The following is a 19,878-nucleotide window of genomic DNA, read 5'->3' on the forward strand; positions in this document are numbered from 1 at the left end:
CTACAATTATTTGATGAACTGTTGATTATTCAGATTTGGTTTTGGGTCATTAAAATGTAACTTGATACTACTTTAAACACATAAGAAGTACACTCACAAAGTGCTTGATTTTTCATTCTCCCAGTCATTCTGAGCTGAGCAGTGCTGTGATGAGTCTGTGCCTGGGGTTCCTTCCCAAGAGCTGCAGTTAAAGGGTCCTGAGCAAAGTGCAGCAGCTCAAAAGGCACTCTCACACTGGAATCCTCTGGAGAACCCCTCAATTATCCAGGCCTCTTCCAATGAATTGCTCAGAAACCAAGGTTGGCAGAACATTCTTTTTAAGGCAATGACAAAAAGAACCTTTTGAGTTCTCCACAGCCCTTGCTGTTCCTCGAGGTCACCTCCTGATACAAATCTCAGGGTTCTCTGCTTTGCTTTTAACCCTGAGGCTGCTGCATGTGATGGAAGTGGCTGTGTGCCACCCTCCATCACCTGGAACAAGGGAAGACAGGAGACAAAAGCATCTGGAATGCTGCAAAGCACTGTCCTTCACCTGCCCCTGGGTCAGGAATGGTAAAGGGCTTGGGAATATCAAAGGGATTTTGCCCTGCACTGCCTGAGCCCGTTCAACACACACTCTTGCTTTCAGTATCGGTTTAAATTGGAGTCTGTCAGAGATTATTCAGTATTTCCTCCTTTATTATGCTTCAAGAAGAGTCAGAGCCTTCAGTTCTGCTTTCAGAAAAGTCAAATTTTTACTGACCTCTGTCAGAACAATGAGGGAGGATATTACTGTGTGTACAGGACAGGTGCCTTTACAAGTAAGAGATCTGTAGTGCACTGAAATGTGGTGAGCTGAAAGGACAGGGCAGCAGAGCTGGAATTACTCCCAAATCTACTTTTAAAACACAGAGCTATTTAAAATACCTATTTCAGTTCCCTCATCCAGTCAGCAAAATGTCACTGCCTTACAGGGTGCCAGAGAGGTAAACTGATATTTTTATATATTTACTCTTTAAAGAAATTATTTTGCCCACTAATTCCGGAGCCAGGGCGGATACATCCCAATGTTTGTTCCCAACAGGAGGAGAGCTGTGAGCAGGAGCAAGGAATCCATCCTGTGTGACCACGAGACTGTCAAGTACCAGCCAGCAGTGCAGGTGGAAGAGGACACCATGGACTTTCCCCTGGAGGACTCTGTCCTGCTCCCCATGGATCCCAACCTGGAATGCCACAGCCCTCCCCCGGATTACAACTCTGTCATCCACTACTCGGCCCCCCCAGTGTAAGCAGTGCCCCCAGCACAGGCTGCACCCCAGCCTTGCCAGCTCTCCTGTGCCCCAGGGGGCCTGGATGAAACACAAGGGAATTCTGCTGGGATAATGCCTCACCTGTTTCTTCTGGCACGTCTTGGGTGTGATTGGAAACAATTTAAGAGCATCTTCTCTCTTCTCTTTTTAAAAGGCCTATTGCAATATCTGCAGTGAATTAATGACATTCTGTCAGAGCCCTAGAGGGAGGTGTAACCCTGAGGTGCTGCCACTCCTTCCCCCTGGCTGGGGCTGTTCATTGACCCTGGCAGATCCACAGGTTCCTGCATTCCCATTTCACCCTGTGGAGGTCATGCCAAGCTGCTGGGAACACAAGATTCAAGCTGCTGACCCTGGCACATCCTGCAGGGATTGGTTAGGCCAGTGCTGGAAGGAATCTGTTGAAAAACATGAATGTTTTGAGCTTGGAGAAAAACTGAAATTGAAACACCCTCCCTAACTTGGGATTTCACCTCCTGTAAATATTTCTGAAATGTTTTGCAATCCAAGCTATTTTGGTTGCAATTTGGATTTAATTATTCCCACTGCCCAGAGGATACACTCCTAAAGATGGCACAGCCCAGAGCAAGCTGGAAGTGCTGGTGTGCCTGCTCTTTTGGGCCAGCAGGGCACACAGTGTGGTTAAATCTGGTGCCCTGGGCTTTCCCCTTGTTCAAAAAGCAGTTTATTCTGCAGACATGCAATAGGGAACCTTGCTGGAGATGCATCTGTAATGGTTTCAAGGCAAAAATCAGTGCCTTAAGTAAGAACCTTCTCAACTCAGAGTTTCCCAGTTCACACACGTTTGTGTGAATGTGCAGAAAACTCTCATTACCAGCATGAGAGTTACACAAAAACTCACACACATCCTTGAGGCACCAGCAGGGCAGCAGCATTTTTATGTTTCCTTTCTGCACACAGGCTATTTACTAAAACAACACAGAAAAGAGAAAAAAGCATTTCCTCTGGATTCTGTGGTGGGTGCCCAAGGGTTTCACCCTGGGGATCCTGCCCTGTTAAGCTCCAAGCCCATGTGACACACATTTATCTCTGACTGTCTTGCCAAGGTAAATACTGGTATCATATGCAAAGCCCTTCCTGGGTTCAGGGTAATTCAAAGCTTTTGTTGCAGCAGGACTGAAAGGATCACAAATTCTCGCCTGTCAGATGTTCCCAGTGGGTTTTTGCCCCGGAGCTGTGTGTGGCAGGGACTGTGACAAGTGTGCCCAGGTGCCCTGTGCATCACCACAGCAGCCTCAGACATCAGCAAATAATCCCCAGCCTTTCACGTGCTCTGTAACAACCAGAGTCAGATTTAAAGTTTAGGAAGGGAAAGGTCTCCAGGTTGCAAGGAGAAAAAGCCAGGCTGAACAAGATGTTCACTGACAGTGAGGGCTGCAACCTCCTGAGTTACAAACTCATCCATAAATGGCTCCCTGTGCAGTTTCCTCCAAGCTCTGCACAGCCCTTTCCTTTCCTTCTATGATTTGACTTCTCCAGCAGAAAAAGGAATTTTTCTTTGTGATTCAGACTAGAGGGGGATGGAATCCAAGCCTTGCAAAAGATGATGTTACCTTGGCAAAGACAGCTGCACACCCTCGCAGCAGCAAAGGAAGTTTTCTGGATGAGTGCTTGCAGTGGGCTGTGCTGAAGGAATCACAAACAAGCCTCAGGTATTGTCAAAGGGGAAAACAAACCTCCAAACCCCACACCATGTTAACTGTGAACTCTCAAGCATCTGAAGGATGGGCTCTGGGGAACTGCACTGCTTCTTCTCCTTGACTTCAGAGTCGCTTATTAATCACCTGCAGTCCCTCCAGAGCCCCCTGCTCGTAGTTGTAGTTGTATGAGCCCCCCTGCTCATAAAGCTGTAGCTGCTTTATGGTCATTTTGCACTGCTTTGTATTTTAGTACCTATGTGTTAAGTAGAGCTGGTCATAGAAGAGAAGAAACTACTGGGAAAGAATTCTGGTGAGCCCCAGGAAGCTCATTGGATTGGTTTGTCATCAAACACTATTAACTATCTATAGCTCTGATCAAGTAATCAATCAGTTCTTGTGGAAATAAATTATTGCTGAGGCAAAGGAGAAGAAAGCTCAGACAGAGTGTGTGGCACTGCTGTCGATGGGCTGGGCTGGAGATGTTTGATACTGCACCTTGAGCTGGAGGGTGAGCAAACAGCGTTGAAAAACCTTCACTCAGGAACTTTGAAGAGTAGGAACAAAACCTGCACGTGTGCTCTGTGTTCTGAGGAAGAATGGGAAGCTCTGTTGGGTGAACAGAGCAGGTGGCCTCCCCTTCTCTGCAGGATGAGCTGCAGGGGTTTCTCCAGGAGCAGAGGCACGGGAGCACACCTGGGGAGCCCTTCTGGCTCTCAGCAGCAAACCCCAGCCTTTCTGTGCCTCCTGAGAGGGTGGAACAGGACCCAGGCTCCAGTGCCTGAGATGTTTAAAGCCCTGGTTGCACTGACAGCCCCAAAACTGAGGGCTCCTCTGCAGTGGCGGAATCGAGAACGTCCTGAGCAGATCCAGCGATGGAAGGGACCGACTGATGTTTGGGCAGCTGTTCCCAGTGTTAATGAGTGAAAGATATTTTTTTTTTTCCTCCTTATAGTAAATGTAACAAGCAAAAGTATTGCCTGAAAAGTATTATTGAACATATTCTATTTTATTTACTAATATTTTGTTTGTCCTTCTCTTGCCTCCCTTAATTTAATTATTGTTCTCTTCTTCCAACGATGTATATAGTGTACCCTGTAGCAACAAATATATTATTGCATTTATATGATAAAATTTGTAACATTTTAGTCCAAAAAGAAAGAAATACCCAGATGTAACAGAGTTAAGTATTGTACTAAACATTTCACTAATGCTTGCAGGCCAGGCTCCAGTTTACAGTGCCCCACTTGTGCCATGGCACAGCAGCTCTCTTGGCTGGGAGTGTCTCTGCCTCTCACTTCTTCTCCACGTTATTTAGTTTCACTTAGGAAACAGGAATCTGGAGGAATTTGGCAGGTTTATCTCATTCCTGGAGGCCTCACCACGTGAAGCTCGTGTTAAAGGTGAGGGATTTCCACGGCCTGGGTTTTAATTGGAGGCTGGTGGATTGGCTAGAGGATCAGAAGGGGTAAATTGTTTAAATGATGTGATGTTTATTATTTTTTCAGACTTCTCAGGGATTCTTACTCGACTCCTGTCTGCCAGCTGCTTTCTCTAACCCAAGCTCAGTGAGATCTGTATTAACACCAACCTTTGTTTCCTTTGATGGTGCTCACTCCCACTGGTTTTGTGCTCCTGCAAGCCCAGAGAATCAGGGCAAAGGAGCTCAGAGCTCTCCATGGAATTGTGTTGTCTCTTCTCCAACAATCACCTCCCACTTAGGTGTCCAAGTGCCTTCACCTGCATGTTCTTGTTCAGGCTGGTGCTTGTAACAACTTCCTGCCTCCTTTTTTTCTCTACTTTTCATCTTTTTCTTGTTATTTGCTCTCCCAATCTCTTTGGATTGCTTTGCTCTGCCTTTTCCATAAGATCAGGTATAGGATCATTTCACTGCTGTTTATCCTGTGCTTGCAGAGGCTGAACTAGATAATCTAAAGCGAGATTTTCATATTAAATCCTCAATATATAGCCAAGGAAAACCAGTTTGTATTACTTTGTCTGGAAGTCTCTTTGTGCCCTTCCCTGAATGGGAGAAGCTTTTTAATCTACTGATTTTTCAATATTGCTGTCTGGAGCAAAATGAAGGCTGGTGACTGTGTGAATCTGATCTTTCCCAGAGTCCTTCCCTCAAACCATGAGGTTTCTGTAAGGTTCTCCCAAGTTATCCCCACAAGAAGATCCCCAGCAAGATTTATCCCAAGTATCTGCTTGGGATATAAAGGAAGTCAGCTAAAACTCTGAGTAAAGGTGTCAAACAAACGCCCTGAGTGCTGCAGGTGAACACACTGAGGGCTCCTGCAGACACCAGCTGCTCTGCTTGACATCCCCCTGCCACAAACTCTCCTTCCACTCACCTGCTGCCCCAGAGCATCCAGGTGTTTCTCTCACTGGATTTGCTCCCCTGTGCACTCCAGGATCCCTAAATCCCACCAGCACCAAGGGGACACACCAGGAACTGTTTGCAAGCAAATGGCTACAGAGCAAGATAAGCATTGTCAACTTTCCCTGAGCACAGGAATTGCTCAGTATCACTATCGTACCCACAGATCAGCCTAGAGGTTTTTTCTTATCATACAGTGAATTAAAAACACAAAAGGCAGCAATAATTCTTTTTTTCCTCCCTGAAAATGTAATGGCCAAACCCTGGGATCCATTTTTTACTGGGTTTTTTACTCACCACAAAAGAGCAGAAAGAATTTTGTCAAAGTCATGGCACCAGCATCATCTTACACAAGTGAAATTCAGGGAGGAGTTTGGGATTTGGACTCTCAGGAGTCAGGCAGTGCACAGGGGACTGTGGAGGTGTTGAGACCAGGCACTGCGTAGTTTGTCTGACATTGTTATTTCCATTTTTGTGGAGATAGAAAGGAAAACTTTCTGGCCTGGGTCAGGGAGAGCAGTGTGGGATGCACTGAGCAGTGTCCTGTTCTCCTGGTAGCACTCAATTCATTTTCCCTCAGACCTTGAGTTGTCCAAGCAGCTGCTGAAAATTTGGGAAAAACCAGCAACTTGGGACCTACAGAAATAAACTGAGGGAAACTGGGAAAAGCCAGGAACTTGGGACTTACAGAAATAAACCAAGTGCCATGTTCAAACCACCAAGGAATGTTTGTCTGCCATGTTCCTGTGTGTCTGAAGAATGTATGCACTGAAAACAAGGCTTTCTTATGTAGTCAAAAATTGTACTGTATCTATTAACCAAAAAAATAAAAAGATTCTATATTTATACAGCCCAGGGCTCCTTTGTGTCATCTCTTGGTTTGAAAAGCGTTGTCCTTGAAGCAGAATAAAAATAAATAACGCAACAGTTTTGAGAGATTTTTGTTGAGGCATTGATCTCATCCAAATTTCTACAGGGGGTTCCAAAGTTAGGACAGAGGCTGCCCCACTGCTCAGAGGGAGCTGCCCACTGCGTTTCCTCAAAAGACTCATAGAGCTCTGAAAAAAATGGGCAATTTGCTGGAGAAATGCACCAAACCAGCTGCTGCCAAGAGCAGCCCTTGGAACACAGACATTGTGTCTGGTTCCTTCTAAAATGTCTCAATAAATGGGGCAGAGAGAGAGGAGAGAATCACAGTTCTGCCTTCTCAGGACAGCCCGTGGTCACCAAAGCGTGCCAGTGCAGAATGTGTGAGGATAATCTGCAGAACATGAGGGCATCTGGGGCTTGTCCAGCCTCAAAACTCCAGAGATTGTGTTGGATTTGGCTTGCCATAACACTCTAAAAAGAACACCATGAAATAAATACTTCCCAATACGTTACTGAATTCTCTTTTGAATAAACTCTGCACTGTTGAAATACAGAATATGAATATTCCATGCTCTCCCTTTGTAGAGAAAGTTTCACATTCAGGGAGAAAATCTCCCAGCTCCATCCAAATTCAGCAGACCTGCTGCCATTTTCCTCACCAGCTGGCTGGTTTTTCTGGAATACCATTCCCATTCCTCTTTCCACTTTGGTGGCACAGCGGGTAACTAGCAGCAGAAAAAAAAAAAAAAAGAGATTTTTTAAATTTTTTTTTTTAAATACTTTCTATTTATGGTTTAAAATAAATACTGGTATTAAGAAACAGAAAAAGAAGTGTGTTAGAGTTTCAGAGCCATTCTTCCATTAGCAGCCTTAAAAGTTATCGGGCTGTGTATTTTGCCAGTCACATTAAAAACTATGAAGCACTCAAGTCACTTCAAACATTTTAGTTTCTCTTCATTCCCTGTTCCAAACAGTCCCAGAAATGTGTCTAAATTATACATGTCATTTGAAATGCAGCAATCTCCTTTCATGCCCATAATGAGCAGGAACATTCTTCTCTGTAAACTGAAGAATGTTTTGGTTCCTTATGTAAGGCGTGAGTCACCGCGAGCTCCGCGCCCGCGGAAACCGACCGCTTAAAGAGGGGAAGCAAAATATACAAAATTAACTCTGATTTGCTTTTAGCACTAAATGTGAATTATTAATCACACCCAGCTTGAGTTACATTTGTGGGAGGGACCTTCCTACAGCAATTTGGGGAAAAAGGATAACGTTGGGAAAGCAGAAATGGAAGTTTTGCTCTTAGGTCTCAGCCAGGGGATGTAACTTCTCCATCCCTTACTTTTGCTGGATGGGATGGAAAAGATTCTTGTTTTTACAGCAGCAGCAGCACGTAGAGAGGCCAGGTCAGAAAATCTCAGCCTGAAGTATCGAAGCTTGGTGGCTTTGGGTGATAAGAATCGCAGAAAATAGGGACTAGCAGGAGAAAGATTTAGGATTGAGATACACAGATTTGGTGGTGGTGACATTAAAAAGCTGAGAAGAGAATCCAGTCAGGTCCTTTTTCCTTCCTCCCATAATCTGTCTTAACTTGAGAGGGTTTATAAAGTGCAAAGGTTTAGAAAGAGTGGAAATGCTGTTCATTTTCAGTGCTTTGGACACACTGAGGCCATGAGCAGTGGATGATAATGTTGTGTCAGAACCTTCCAGCATCCCACAGCTTCCAGAGGCTCCCAGCACACATGGCCAGCTCGTGGTGGCACATGAAATGTCCCCTGCTGGCTGCTCTGGGATGAGCTGGCTCTGTGTGGAGTGGAAGAAGCCCTGCAAGGACCCTAAAATCACCACTCACAGCACAGTCAGTGAAGAGTGGCAGCTGTTCCTACAGCCTGATGAGATCCATTCAGACTCCGAGAGGAGAAACTGCTCTGTCTAAACTCCTCCAGGGGCTCAGGAACCAGAACTGAATCCCAGGAAATCACAGCTGTGGCAGTTCACTTCACCTCCCTCCATGAGGCCCAAAGTCAGACCTGTCTGTTCCCCTCCTCTCTGCAGGCAGTGAGGAATTTACTCCACACCAGCACCAAACACAAGGTCAGAGTAACGTGGCTCCAAACCTTCCTGGTCCAGATTTCCCCAAGGAGCCTTTCAGAGAGGGCTGTGGCTCCCAGGAAGTAACAGGACTGAAGCTGTCGTAATATCAAATGTCAAGATATGACATTTGATATTACAAGATATGAATGAAATAAATTGGGAAGGCCTCTCATATTCTTCCTGTGAGTTTGACCCTTGTGATGCTTACCCTGAGTGTGTGATCCACACAGAAAACCTGAGGCTGATTCCAGCCTTTTCCTCACTGAGCAGAAATAACACCAAGTAAAGAAGAAATATTTCCTCTGAGCTTTAAGCTGTTCTCTCTCTTGGGCCAGAGATTTTTCTTCAGAGTGTGAGCTGACCACAGAGGAGATTAAGAGATGGAATTCTTCTGTCAGACATTCCCAGGCCTGTGAGCACACAGAAGGAGCTCTGGTTGAAATGAGAACCTACAGCCCTCTGTGAAAAATGAGTAATCCTGATAACCCAGCAGAGGAAAGGGTAGGAATAGATGTCCACAGGGTGCTCTTGGCTAAATGCATGGGAAGGATGCTACAGGATTAAACTCATCTCTTGCACGCTTTCAGGGCAAATTGCAGCTCCACAGTTCAGTCAGTTTGGTGATTTCACTCAGAGTGATCTGACCCATCCAAACAAAGACAAAAAATATTATTTCAAATATTAAGAGTGACATCAGGAATGTTATGACATTCACTGAGGACAAATCCTGCACTTGAGAAGGACTAAACCCTCTCTGTGACACATTTTGGGGCTGACTGACCCTGCTCTGTGCGGGAAGGTCGAGTTTGGATCTCTTGAGGTCTCTTCCAGCCCAAATATTCCAACAGCCAAATCTGAGTCATTGTTTCATCCAAGCAGGCAGTAAATCAGCAGGATAACCCCCAATCCACCCAGGCCTGGCCTTTCCACACAGTGGAGATGGGGTTGGTGACTCACCTGGAGCCTCTGCAGAGCTCTGGGAGCCCTGGAAAGGGGAGTCTGCCAATAGTTAATGACTTTTTTGTCTGCATCCAAACAAAAGATGTGGCAACACTGATCTCACATAACAAAGTGAAACAAAACAAATGACATTCTTCTCGTGTAAAGACAAGTTGGCTTTCCTAAGAAAACTCCCAGGTAATTTTATCTCACAGCTTCATAGATACTCTTGTGCATTTTGCTTTTTCCTCCTGCTCCTCTGCTTCACAATTAACAAACAGCACTCAGTGTTCTCTCATGACAGAACCGATGCATTTGTCTCACCTAAATAGTGATATTAGACATTTGCTACTCGTGTCCACTCTATTAATTGTGAACTGTCCACTTCCCCAGATCTCTTTCAGGGAAAATATTCATAATGACATGATCCTCTGGAAGGTCGAGTCTCCAAAATCAAACCCTGAATTCCTGAAATCATTATAGAAAGTTTTTAAAAACCTGAATCTTCTCCTTTGCAGATGAAGCAGGAATTTTTCTCTCTGATGTCATGTGGGGGAAAGAGGCCCAAGCACCTGTCAGTAACACACTGATCCTTGTCTGAGTCAGACATGATGAGTGTTTCTCCTTTTGCCAAGGTTTTTTCTGCTTACAGTTGTTACAGTGAAAACTTTGTCATTTCTGGCTTTTCCCCCTTGTCTTTCTCTCTTCCCCTGTAAGATTGTTAAAGAAAAATTCGAGCCTGACAGCAGGCAGGATCAAAGAGACCAGAAGCATAATGAAGTCCTTGTTTTCTCACTAAAGAAAACTCATCCCTGGAACTCCAATATCCAATACTCTGCACTTCCAGGAGCAGCAATATTAGCAGGACTCTAAAGATGGGACTACACACTCGGTGATCCTTAGGGCCAACAGAACAAACCTGGCATCTCTGGACACTCATCTTGGAGCAGCAGCTGTTATTTTTAAACTGGGCCATTGTCACAGTGAATTCCTCAAAATCCCAAAGGTTAAGTTGTTTTTCATAACTATGCATTAAAAAAATCAAACCAAAACAACAGGAAAAAAAAAACCAACCCAGCAACCAACCAAGAACTTTATTATTTTCTGTGAGAGTTTTGACCTTTTATTCATGTATATTTTTCAAAGCCAGCCCTGTGCTGTTTATGCCCCAAGCTAGAATGTCACAAACCATCTTAGCAGGGAGCAGAACCACAGAGACAAGCGGGGTAAGGCAAGGAGAGCAGGTGGAAGGGGGTGAGAAGCAGCAATGTGGGGGATCAAGGGAATTGGTTCCTTAATCCTGTCTGCTGAAACATCTGGGATGGACAGGATTGTGTTCCTCTCTTTCCCCAAAGCCTCTGGAACAAGCAGCAAACCCCCTCCTGACACATCGAGACGAAAGTGCAACGCGACTTTACAGCTCCATGAAGGAGGACAGGAGGGTGGAGTGGAGCCAAACCCTCATCTCCTGGAGCACTGAAAGAGCTGGATCCAAATCTGGCCATCACAAATGACTCCTTGGCTGGGTGATGTATTGTTTCTGAATCCAAGCTGCTCTGGAGGTTACAGCAGCAATTCCTGCTGCTGTCAGGATGACTCACGGCCAGCTCAGACACTGAGACCCATTGACTCAGCATCCCTCCTCTGCTGAATGAGATTTTCCTCTTGCTGATGAAACACTCTTTGGCCTTGATGTTAATCTTTGAATCTGTGAGATCCCAGATGCCTCCAGGATGTGGTAATAAATGGGAATTGCCATCAGATTGCAAAGGAAAGTGAGGCTGTCTTCTTGTTCTTTGCATTTGGACCATTATTTCCTTCCAGGAAGGAAAAGGCAGGAACTGAGTAGAAAATAGGTGTTGTTCTTCAAGTGATGTTCTGGAGCTGGCCATGGTGCATCGCTTCTCTCTGCTCTGGGAGTAAAGAGCTGCAGCTTACTGGGGCCAGCTCCTGCATCAAACCTCCTCAAAGAGCCACAGAGAATTACTGTCCTCACAGCTCTGTGTCTCTGGGAGCCAACATTCATCCCAGTCATGGCAACAAAGAAAATTCCCAGCTGGCCAAGAGAAAAGCAGGCTCCAAATGTACTCAAGAGCAAATTTTACCTGTTCAAAATACGGGCAGAAATTTTCTCTGGACTCCAGAAGATCGCAGCTCTCTAAAGAAATAATGTAATGTAATGTTGCCCTGACTCATGCTCAGTAATTCCCTCCTCCCAACATTATCCCAAGGGTGGTACAATTAACAATAATCTATTTATTAAGAGTTCATTTAGTACACAGGTGCCAGGGACTTTTTTATTTCAGCAAGACTAACATCATTCAGTAAAGAGCAATATTTTAACTGCCTTCAACACCAACTACTCACTGAGTATTTTGTGAGTAAAGACCTGTTCATGCTGCCCTACTCCAGCCTGATACAGTGGGAAAAGACCTGAAAAGGGAAAGTGAGAACTCTTGGGAGCTGGAAAATCCATGCAGGGGCAGCAGGATCTCGGTGCTGTGACATGAGTAAGTTTTTCCATATCCAGGATTTAGTTAAGTGCCCCTGACCCCCCAGCAGACAGAGCTGCAGATATCTGGATTAGTGCACAGTCACATCACTCGATTCCCTCAGATTCAGAGCACAAATTGTCCTTCAGAAAATTCCCTCTTTCCTTGTTTCCATGCGAAGTGCCCCAAAGTGCAGGAGAGGATTCATCACCTGGAGGGAAATCCAGAAACAGCTCCCACAAAAGCAGCAAACCAAAGCAGACCATCAGAACCCGGCCTGGCTTTCTAGCTTTTCATTATTTCAGTTCCTCACCGTGTTTGGGAGCTGGGAAGTTTAGGAAATTTAAACCAAACTACAACGTAGGGAAGAACATTCAATTTCCTCCAAAGGCAGACAAAGGCTATGAAACATTCTGGGAGCACAGCACAAGTTTACCTCAAAAAATATGAAAAATGCCAATAAAAGACAGCATAAATCCCAAAATAGATTCATGATCCTCCTTTTGCTTTTAACGACTCTTCATTTTAAAAAGTTTTAAAGACTCTTGTGGTTGTGAAGTCATACCAGGATGGAATTAGGAAAGTGATTCTGCACAGAGAGAATTGGAATTGGGTTGGCAAAACCAGCTCTTATTGATAGAAAGTAAAAGTTCTAAATTCGAATTTTTGCCATAAAGGAAAATTTATTTTTTTTCCAGCATGCTTCATCAGAGGAAATGAGCAGAAGATATATTCCAGATAAAGAAAAAACTCCCATAAAAGGGAGAAGTAGCATTGTACTTTTATTTTAAAATCTACATCCTCAAAAGTGACAGGAAGCATCATATGAAACATTTCTAGTGTGAAGTTGAAAGAGAACCACTTCCCAGAAGTTTGTCACGTATGCCTGCAAAGAATGCTTGTTAAGACTCCATTTTAATGAGGGATGAAAGGGATTGCAAAGAGAGTTGATGAAATTTTAACACAGATTCAATATTTACATTTGCTGGTGAACATAATTTGCTCACAGAACGATTGGAAATGTTATAATGACACTTCATATTTCAATATTTTTTATGTGCCACACAGATAAGAATGTGTATATATTTGCAAAATCATTTCAATGCATCATCACTGCTTCATGTGTCTTACAGGGCTGAGGAAATGTGTAGAAACTTTAAAAAATCAGTAAAATATCAACTTTGATCAATTGAGAGTAGACACTGCTTGGAAAGTGAAGCACTTATCTTCACAGGACAGAGCTCTTTCCTGGAAAAGTTATGGATTATGGGTATGGATTTATAGCATTGCTCAGACTTTTGTAGTGTTTTAGATGAAAGAGACAGTGGAGGGGAAGCTTTGGTCTGTGTTAGGTGATGTCTGCAGAGGAAAACTCCTCCAAGAAAGATTTGCAGAAGGCAAAGAATAATGTGCTGGATTTTTCCAGAAGGAGACATTAAAATTTTCAAGGTTTTAAGCTTGAAAACCCATCTAGAGAAATGGCTAACCGAATTTTTTAGGGAAAAGTGTGAGGTTTCACCCCAGGCACTTCAATGCACAACTAAAGGGACAGAGTCCCTTTGTCACCCTGCAGTTGAACTCTGCCTCTGACAGGAAAGAATCAAACCCTGCCACACAATAACTGAGCCCACCTCATTAAAGGAGCTGAGAAATTACAGTGAAAGAGCTGGGAGCCCTGGGAGCTGAGGAATGTGTAGAAGAAACTAAAAGTAAGACTGTATGAGAGTAAAAGACTGAACAAAACCCTAATTATATTACTCTAAAAGTGCCAAGTGTCTTAAAAATATTCATTTTGGAAATCGGAGGAACTGGAGTTTTGCATTATTTCATTAATTTTGTTAATTACGTGATCGTTTTTGCTGAAATGTGCATTCCTCTGCCAGGTGTGTCAGGATGCCCCCCACAGCACCTAAATATCAAACCAAAAGTACTTCTCTGAGCTGTGTGGCTGAGGATTCTCTGATAAACTTTGACAAAAGCACCTGTCAGTGCCAGGCTGAGACAGACTGGGCAAAGGGAAAGGAATATTTGCATTTTTTGCACTATCCATCAGTGCACACAAAGCTCCTGAGCCAGCAGCCTTTGGGCTGCTCCATCTTCCCTCTGAAGCCAGTGATAGAAAATCCCCAAGAATGGCTGGCAGGGAGCAGGAAACAATCCTGGCCTTCCTCAGAATTCCCAAACTGCCAGCAGAGTTGAGATAAGGCAGGGGATTCCTGCTTTTTGGAACAGTTTTTGTGTGCAGATAAAACTCCTCTAATTCATAAGCTCAGAAGGCTTGTGTCCACTGAGCAGGAATGGAAGGGGTGCAAGGGAATTCCAATCTTTTCCTTCACTCCCACAGTGCTTCCAAAGCACAATCTTCTTGATGGCAATGCTTTTGTGAGGATGCCTGAAGGCTTTTGTACAGGCAACAGCAGTTTGTCATTTCAGTATCCACTCCTGCCCTCGGAAATTATTAAAATCCAGGACATCTTTGGAATGGGGAATGAAATGTGTTCTCCAACAAACTCCTAAAACTGCTCATGTTGCTGGCAGCTATGTTAAAACAAGGGTGTTCAAATAAAATTCCTATTAAAAAAATTGAATTGAACTTTTCAATGGAATTAGATTTTCCTGAAATTTTATTAGCTGGCAGGTTCATAAACTACAATAGAAACAAAGCAGGAAAACCAAATCATTCTTTATGAGCTATAAAAAGGTAGCAAAGGGGACCAAAAAAAAAGGGAATCTTTTGAAATATTGTCTACAAAAGGGAGTTTTGTCTTTCTGACAGTAAATGGCTCCTACAGATTTGTTAAGGTTCTAAGCTCATAAAATGGAATAAAATGAGGTCGCAGCTAAATTCCAGCAGCACTCCCAGCTCCATTCCCATCCCAGTGCAGGAGGGGATGAAGAAGCCCCCCAAGCCATCCATAGCCTGGTGGCACTGGCTTTTCCCAGGATTCCCAGGGGAATGGCACAGTGATCCCAGCAAACTGCTCTGGGAACAGCAGGAAAGTTGGGAGCCAGCTCTGCACAACCGATGTTCCACTGGGGAATGGCAGCCACCAGCTCTGCTCCAGACATGGCTTTGCACATTCCCCATCCATCATCCATCCATCCATCATCCATCCATCCATCATCCATCCATCCATCTATCATCCATCCATCATCCATCCATCCATCATCCATCCATCCATCCATCCATCCATCCATCCATCCATCCATCCATCATCCATCATCCATCCATCATCCATCCATCCATCCATCATCCATCCATCCATCCATCATCCATCATCCATCATCCATCCATCCATCATCCATCCATCCATCTATCATCCATCCATCCATCATCCATCCATCCATCCATCCATCCATCCATCCATCCATCATCCATCCATCCATCCATCCATCCATCATCCATCCATCATCCATCCATCCATCATCCATCCATCATCCATCCATCATCCATCCATCCATCCAGCCATCATCCATCCATCCATCCATCCATCATCCATCCATCCATCATCCATCCATCATCCATCCATCATCCATCCATCCATCTATCATCCAACCATCCATCCATCATCCATCCATCCATCCATCATCCATCCATCATCCATCCATCATCCATCCATCCATCTATCATCCATCCATCCATCCATCATCCATCCATCCATCCATCCATCATCCATCCATCATCCATCCATCCATCTATCATCCATCATCCATCCATCATCCATCCATCCATCCATCCATCCATCCATCCATCCATCCATCCATCATCCATCCATCCATCCATCCATCCATCATCCATCCATCATCCATCCATCCATCCATCCATCCATCCATCCATCCATCCATCATCCATCCATCCAGCCATCATCCATCATCCATCCATCCATCATCCATCCATCCATCCATCCATCCATCCATCCATCCATCATCCATCCATCCATCATCCATCCATCCATCCATCCAGCCATCCATCCCAGCTCATTTGGGCCTGGATGTTCCCTGGATGTTCCCTGGACATCCAAGGAGCTCCACCTTGCACATTCCTGCACACCCCAAGCTCTGTCACACACCAAGACTCTCCCCACCATCTAAAGGTTCCTCCTTGCCTTGCAGGTCACAAACAAGCAAATAAGTCTTGGCTGACTTTGAAGAATTTCCTTTTGCCCCTTGCAGGATTAAATCCTAAGGGATTATTTTGCCTTCCCTCCTCCTGCATTTCGAGTTGAAACCATTTTGTTCACCTGCTCTCCTCAGAGTGCCACTCAGTAATTCAAACCACACCGCTCTCCAGATGAGGCTGTGATCCAGAACAGGGAAAAACACACAGTCTTCTGTAAGGAATTTTGTAGAGAAGAATGCTCCAGTCTGAAAAGCACTGGAAAAATATTGTTTTCAAAGACTTACTTGCAACTACTCTGGAAGGGCAATACCCATTTCACTGCCACCCTCAGTGCACACACTGCTCATCCCTCCAGCATCACAGGCTGCAAACTCTCTCAGTTGCTGCTCAGCAGGTGAATCCATTGCACTGGGAGCTTATAGAATATACTAAATATATACAGCTGCTTCTATTTATCATTCTATTTATTCTGGTTCTCTGGCTCTGGACTTACTCAGCAAAATAATCCAAACAATGGCTTTGCCTTTGGGAATTGGTTGCCATAAACAAATGAAAGAGAAATGAAAGAGATTGAGGTCAGTCAGTCCTTTGACCAGGGCACAGGATTCAAAAGTGTCTAGAATAACTCTGTGTCTCTAAATTACCAAGAGCATCTCTGAGGCAGTGTTTTAAGTGTTTGGAAATGAAGTCAGAGGTTTCTAATGGAATCTATGGATAATGAAGAAGATAAGTGGTCATTCATCAGGGTTTACATCCTCTTATCTCTAGCACCCTATGGCAGAGATAACGTTATGAGCTTCTTGCTGTCCCCTCATTAATAATATCATTCATGCTAATACAGATTAATACTTTCACCAGAACAATCTTCCAAAATAGTTTGATCTTGTTTGAAGAGTAATTTCAAGCCAACCCCTCCTTTTCCCAGATCCTGTGAGAGGTTCTCTACATCAGCTCCACCTGCAGCTTTCCAGAAGCAAATCTGGAAAGAGGAAAACTGGCAGGGCATAATAAGAGGTCCAGACACATTTCTGGTTGCTGTTCCTGCCCAGTAAATGCCTTTATAATTCCAGATAATGACACAATTGCTTGGGGGCTGTGAAATAACCTCTCCAAAGAGTGCGTGGAACGTTGTCGTGCTGAAGCGGAGGGTCAGGCTGCCCTAACTCCCAACATTTGTGCACATTCAGCAGTGACTCATGAAATTATGAGCCAGGGCTGGTGACCTGCAGGAATTCAGTAAGAGCCAAAAGAGAGCTGAGCATTTGTGTAGGTAATTAGAACGTCCACATTCAGAAGGGGTCAAAGAAATACAATATTAGAGGAGAAATAAAAACCCAGTGGGATTCAAAGTCAGAAAACATGAGAAAAAAAAATCCCAGAAGTTGCTCAGTATATTTTTATCCTACTGGCAACTTTTTGCACCTTTCCCTGAAACCTGTGGCCCTGGGTATTAAATGTAGCAGCAGCTGGGACAAGGAGTTCTTTTGGACGGGTTTGAATCCTGTGCTCTCACATAACAACTTCAAAATACTCATTGTGAATAATTCTCATCCACATGTCCTGACAGTAAAGAAATCACTTTCTCAGAAGCATCTGGGAGTGCTTCACTCTGTACAGTGGGAAGTGTCTGTACAACCTTGAATAATCCAGGAGATTATGGGAGAGCCATCCCAGTGCCCTGCTCTGGAACACTCAAGGATCATCTGCAGAATTCCAGCACCAGGCACTCCCTTTTCCCTCTGTTCCCACATGGATCCACACAAGGTTTTCAGAAGCTGACTCCTTAAAACTGGAGGCCATTTGCTCATGGAAGAGCACCTGGAAGAGCAGAGGCAGGAGCACTGGGAATGCATCCTTGATGACAGGAATCCCACCCCCAAGGCTCTTCCTCTCATTCAATTCTTTTTTTCCTTGTGTTGAAGCCAAGCAGACAAATGGAAGAGTGAGAGGAGAAAGTCTCATCCGCACAGGGAATCACTCACAAAGCCTTTTAATTTCATCTGCTCTGGCATTCCTAGAGCCAGCTCAGGCCTGGTTCTCTGGGGCACAGCTCAGATTTGCCCTCAAAATACAGGCCAGCAGTCAGGGCATGGTTTGGGTCAGAGGGGCCCCTAAAGATCACCTGGTTCCACGGGCAGGGATGACCCCCAAACCCAGATCCTAGCACACAGGGCTTCCTCCTGAGGGGTTTGCTGTTTCCACACCCAAAGGCTGCTAGAGAAGGTGGTTCTGGAGACATTTGGTTATGGCAGGTGTTTTGTTCATTCTCCCAAGAAGCTGAGTATTAATTTGGCAGCTTCCCAGGAATTTTGATGCAGGAACTACCACAGCTGCAAGGTGTTGTGCTCAGGAATTGCTCTACAAATCAGCTTCTTGATGGGTTTTGAGTTTTCATCTTTTCCAGGGGACAAGAAGCCATCAAGGAAATTGCTGTGATTAATGTTTTATACACAGCATTTTGAGGAAGAGGTCAATGCATGTAATCAACAAATCTCTACCCCATGGAATCAAGGAATATCCTGGGTTGGAAGGGATTCACCAGGATCATCCAGTCCAAGCCCTGACCCTGCACAGACACCCCAACAATCCCAGCCTGTCCAAACCCTCCTGGAGCTCTGGCAGCCTCAGGACCATTCCCTGAAGAAGTTTTCCTGATCTGCAGGCTAACCCTGCCCTGGCACAGCCTGGGTAAGGGAATGCTGTGCACAGCACCCATGGGGGGTTCAGTGCTCTTTAAGGCAGCACACACAGTGGGGTAATTCAGTCTCCAGAACTCCTCATATTGCCTTCATTAAAGAGTAGATCCTGAGGTTTATTCTGACTTAAAATATCTTTGAAAAGAACAAATTCACTGAGCTAAAATAGACCTAATGGACTCTGTTCAGTCTGTAAGAAGTGGAGACCTGATTTGCTCTTACATCACTGTAAATCAGTGTGAGCCACCAGGGAGTTTGGTCACATAAGAAAAGGGAACCAGACCCTCATTTTAGGTTCTCCTGACTATTTGTGACTCCTGTTTGCAAGACCAACAATACATAGCCTGGTTTTGGGCATTCTATCGACCAAGGTTTTCCTTTTTTATGTTAATTTATTCAGCACCCATAAAGTCTTCCTGTGGTTAATTAGAGAACTCACTGGAGCCTGTCTAAAGATTTTATAAATATGAACACATTATCTCTTATTGTATCTCTTTTCCCTGCCTATTAATCTCACAACAATTAAAGTTAATGCTTCTTCAAGGAAAAAGCTTTTAGGAAACTCCATGCTAAAAGGCAACAATTATTCCCAAATTCATTCTTAAGGGAAAGAATAACCTAAAATGCTACAAAAGTGATGGAAAAGTGGTAGAGAGAGAACAAACTGCTCATTTTACACCAGGATGTGATGCTACACCAGTATGAACATTAACTGTAACTGGAAAGAGATGAAATGCCCCCTTGGATAAATGCCTTGACCATCCCATGACACCGAGGAGCTCCTTGAACTTTGTTTTTTGAATATCCAAGGTCTAAGTAAGCAGAACAGATCCTGGAAAAATTGGAACCAAAATAATTCATTGCTTTTCCTGGAGATAAATTTGATTCTCCAGTAACTCAGCTCTAGTGAGGAAAAAGTTCAAGTACAAAGAGCTTCCACACCTCGAAGCAGAATAAAACAAATCAAGGGAATTTTTGGGTAGGTAAAAAATCTCTGAATATCCTGCACTGGCCCTGAGACCTTCAAGGGCACGTGGCTGAGGAACTGCTCTGCAAAACAAATCAAATTGATCCTGGCTGAAGCTGCAGGGAGGATCCCATGCAACACGAACACTGCTGATAGGAACTGAAACATTTCTGAGCCACTCCAAAAATGATTGGAGACCACACTCCAAAAATTGGCACGGGCACTCTGAGGGCTGGTTCTTTACCAGCACATTCTGTTGTGTGCTTGAAGGAGGTATTTGAGACAGGAGCAGGGGAAGGAATATGCAAAAGAGTCATTATCAACATTTACTTGCTCTTCCACAATTCAGTGAAGCAGCACAAAGTAAATTTAG

General features: G+C 44.3%; 1 protein-coding gene and 1 long non-coding RNA gene across 19 annotated transcripts in view; one reads left to right on the forward strand and one right to left on the reverse strand.

Annotated features, from left to right (window-relative positions):
- Nucleotides 1-6,177, forward strand: part of LOC111929245 (vascular endothelial growth factor receptor kdr-like) — a 125,100-nt gene extending 118,923 nt beyond the window's left edge. Inside the window, exon 30 of the mRNA XM_023926759.2 lies at nt 1,064-6,177. Coding sequence (XP_023782527.2) covers nt 1,064-1,268 — 205 coding nt within the window. The 3' untranslated portion in view covers nt 1,269-6,177. The remainder of the gene's footprint in view (nt 1-1,063) is intronic.
- LOC111929243 (uncharacterized) overlaps nt 4,756-19,878 on the reverse strand; it is an 83,953-nt gene continuing 68,830 nt past the window's right edge. For 17 of the 18 annotated variants that reach the window (XR_015276144.1, XR_015276145.1, XR_015276147.1 and 14 more), the window contains one exon: nt 4,756-6,922. This is a non-coding gene — a long non-coding RNA (uncharacterized LOC111929243). Of the gene's footprint in view, nt 6,923-15,963; nt 16,098-19,878 lie in introns of all 18 variants that reach the window. The other variant, XR_015276151.1, reaches the window with a different exon arrangement.

Source organism: Cyanistes caeruleus, chromosome 14 (assembly GCF_971803275.1).
Source record: "Cyanistes caeruleus chromosome 14, bCyaCae1.hap1.1, whole genome shotgun sequence".
In the NCBI taxonomy this organism is placed as follows: domain Eukaryota; kingdom Metazoa; phylum Chordata; class Aves; order Passeriformes; family Paridae; genus Cyanistes; species Cyanistes caeruleus.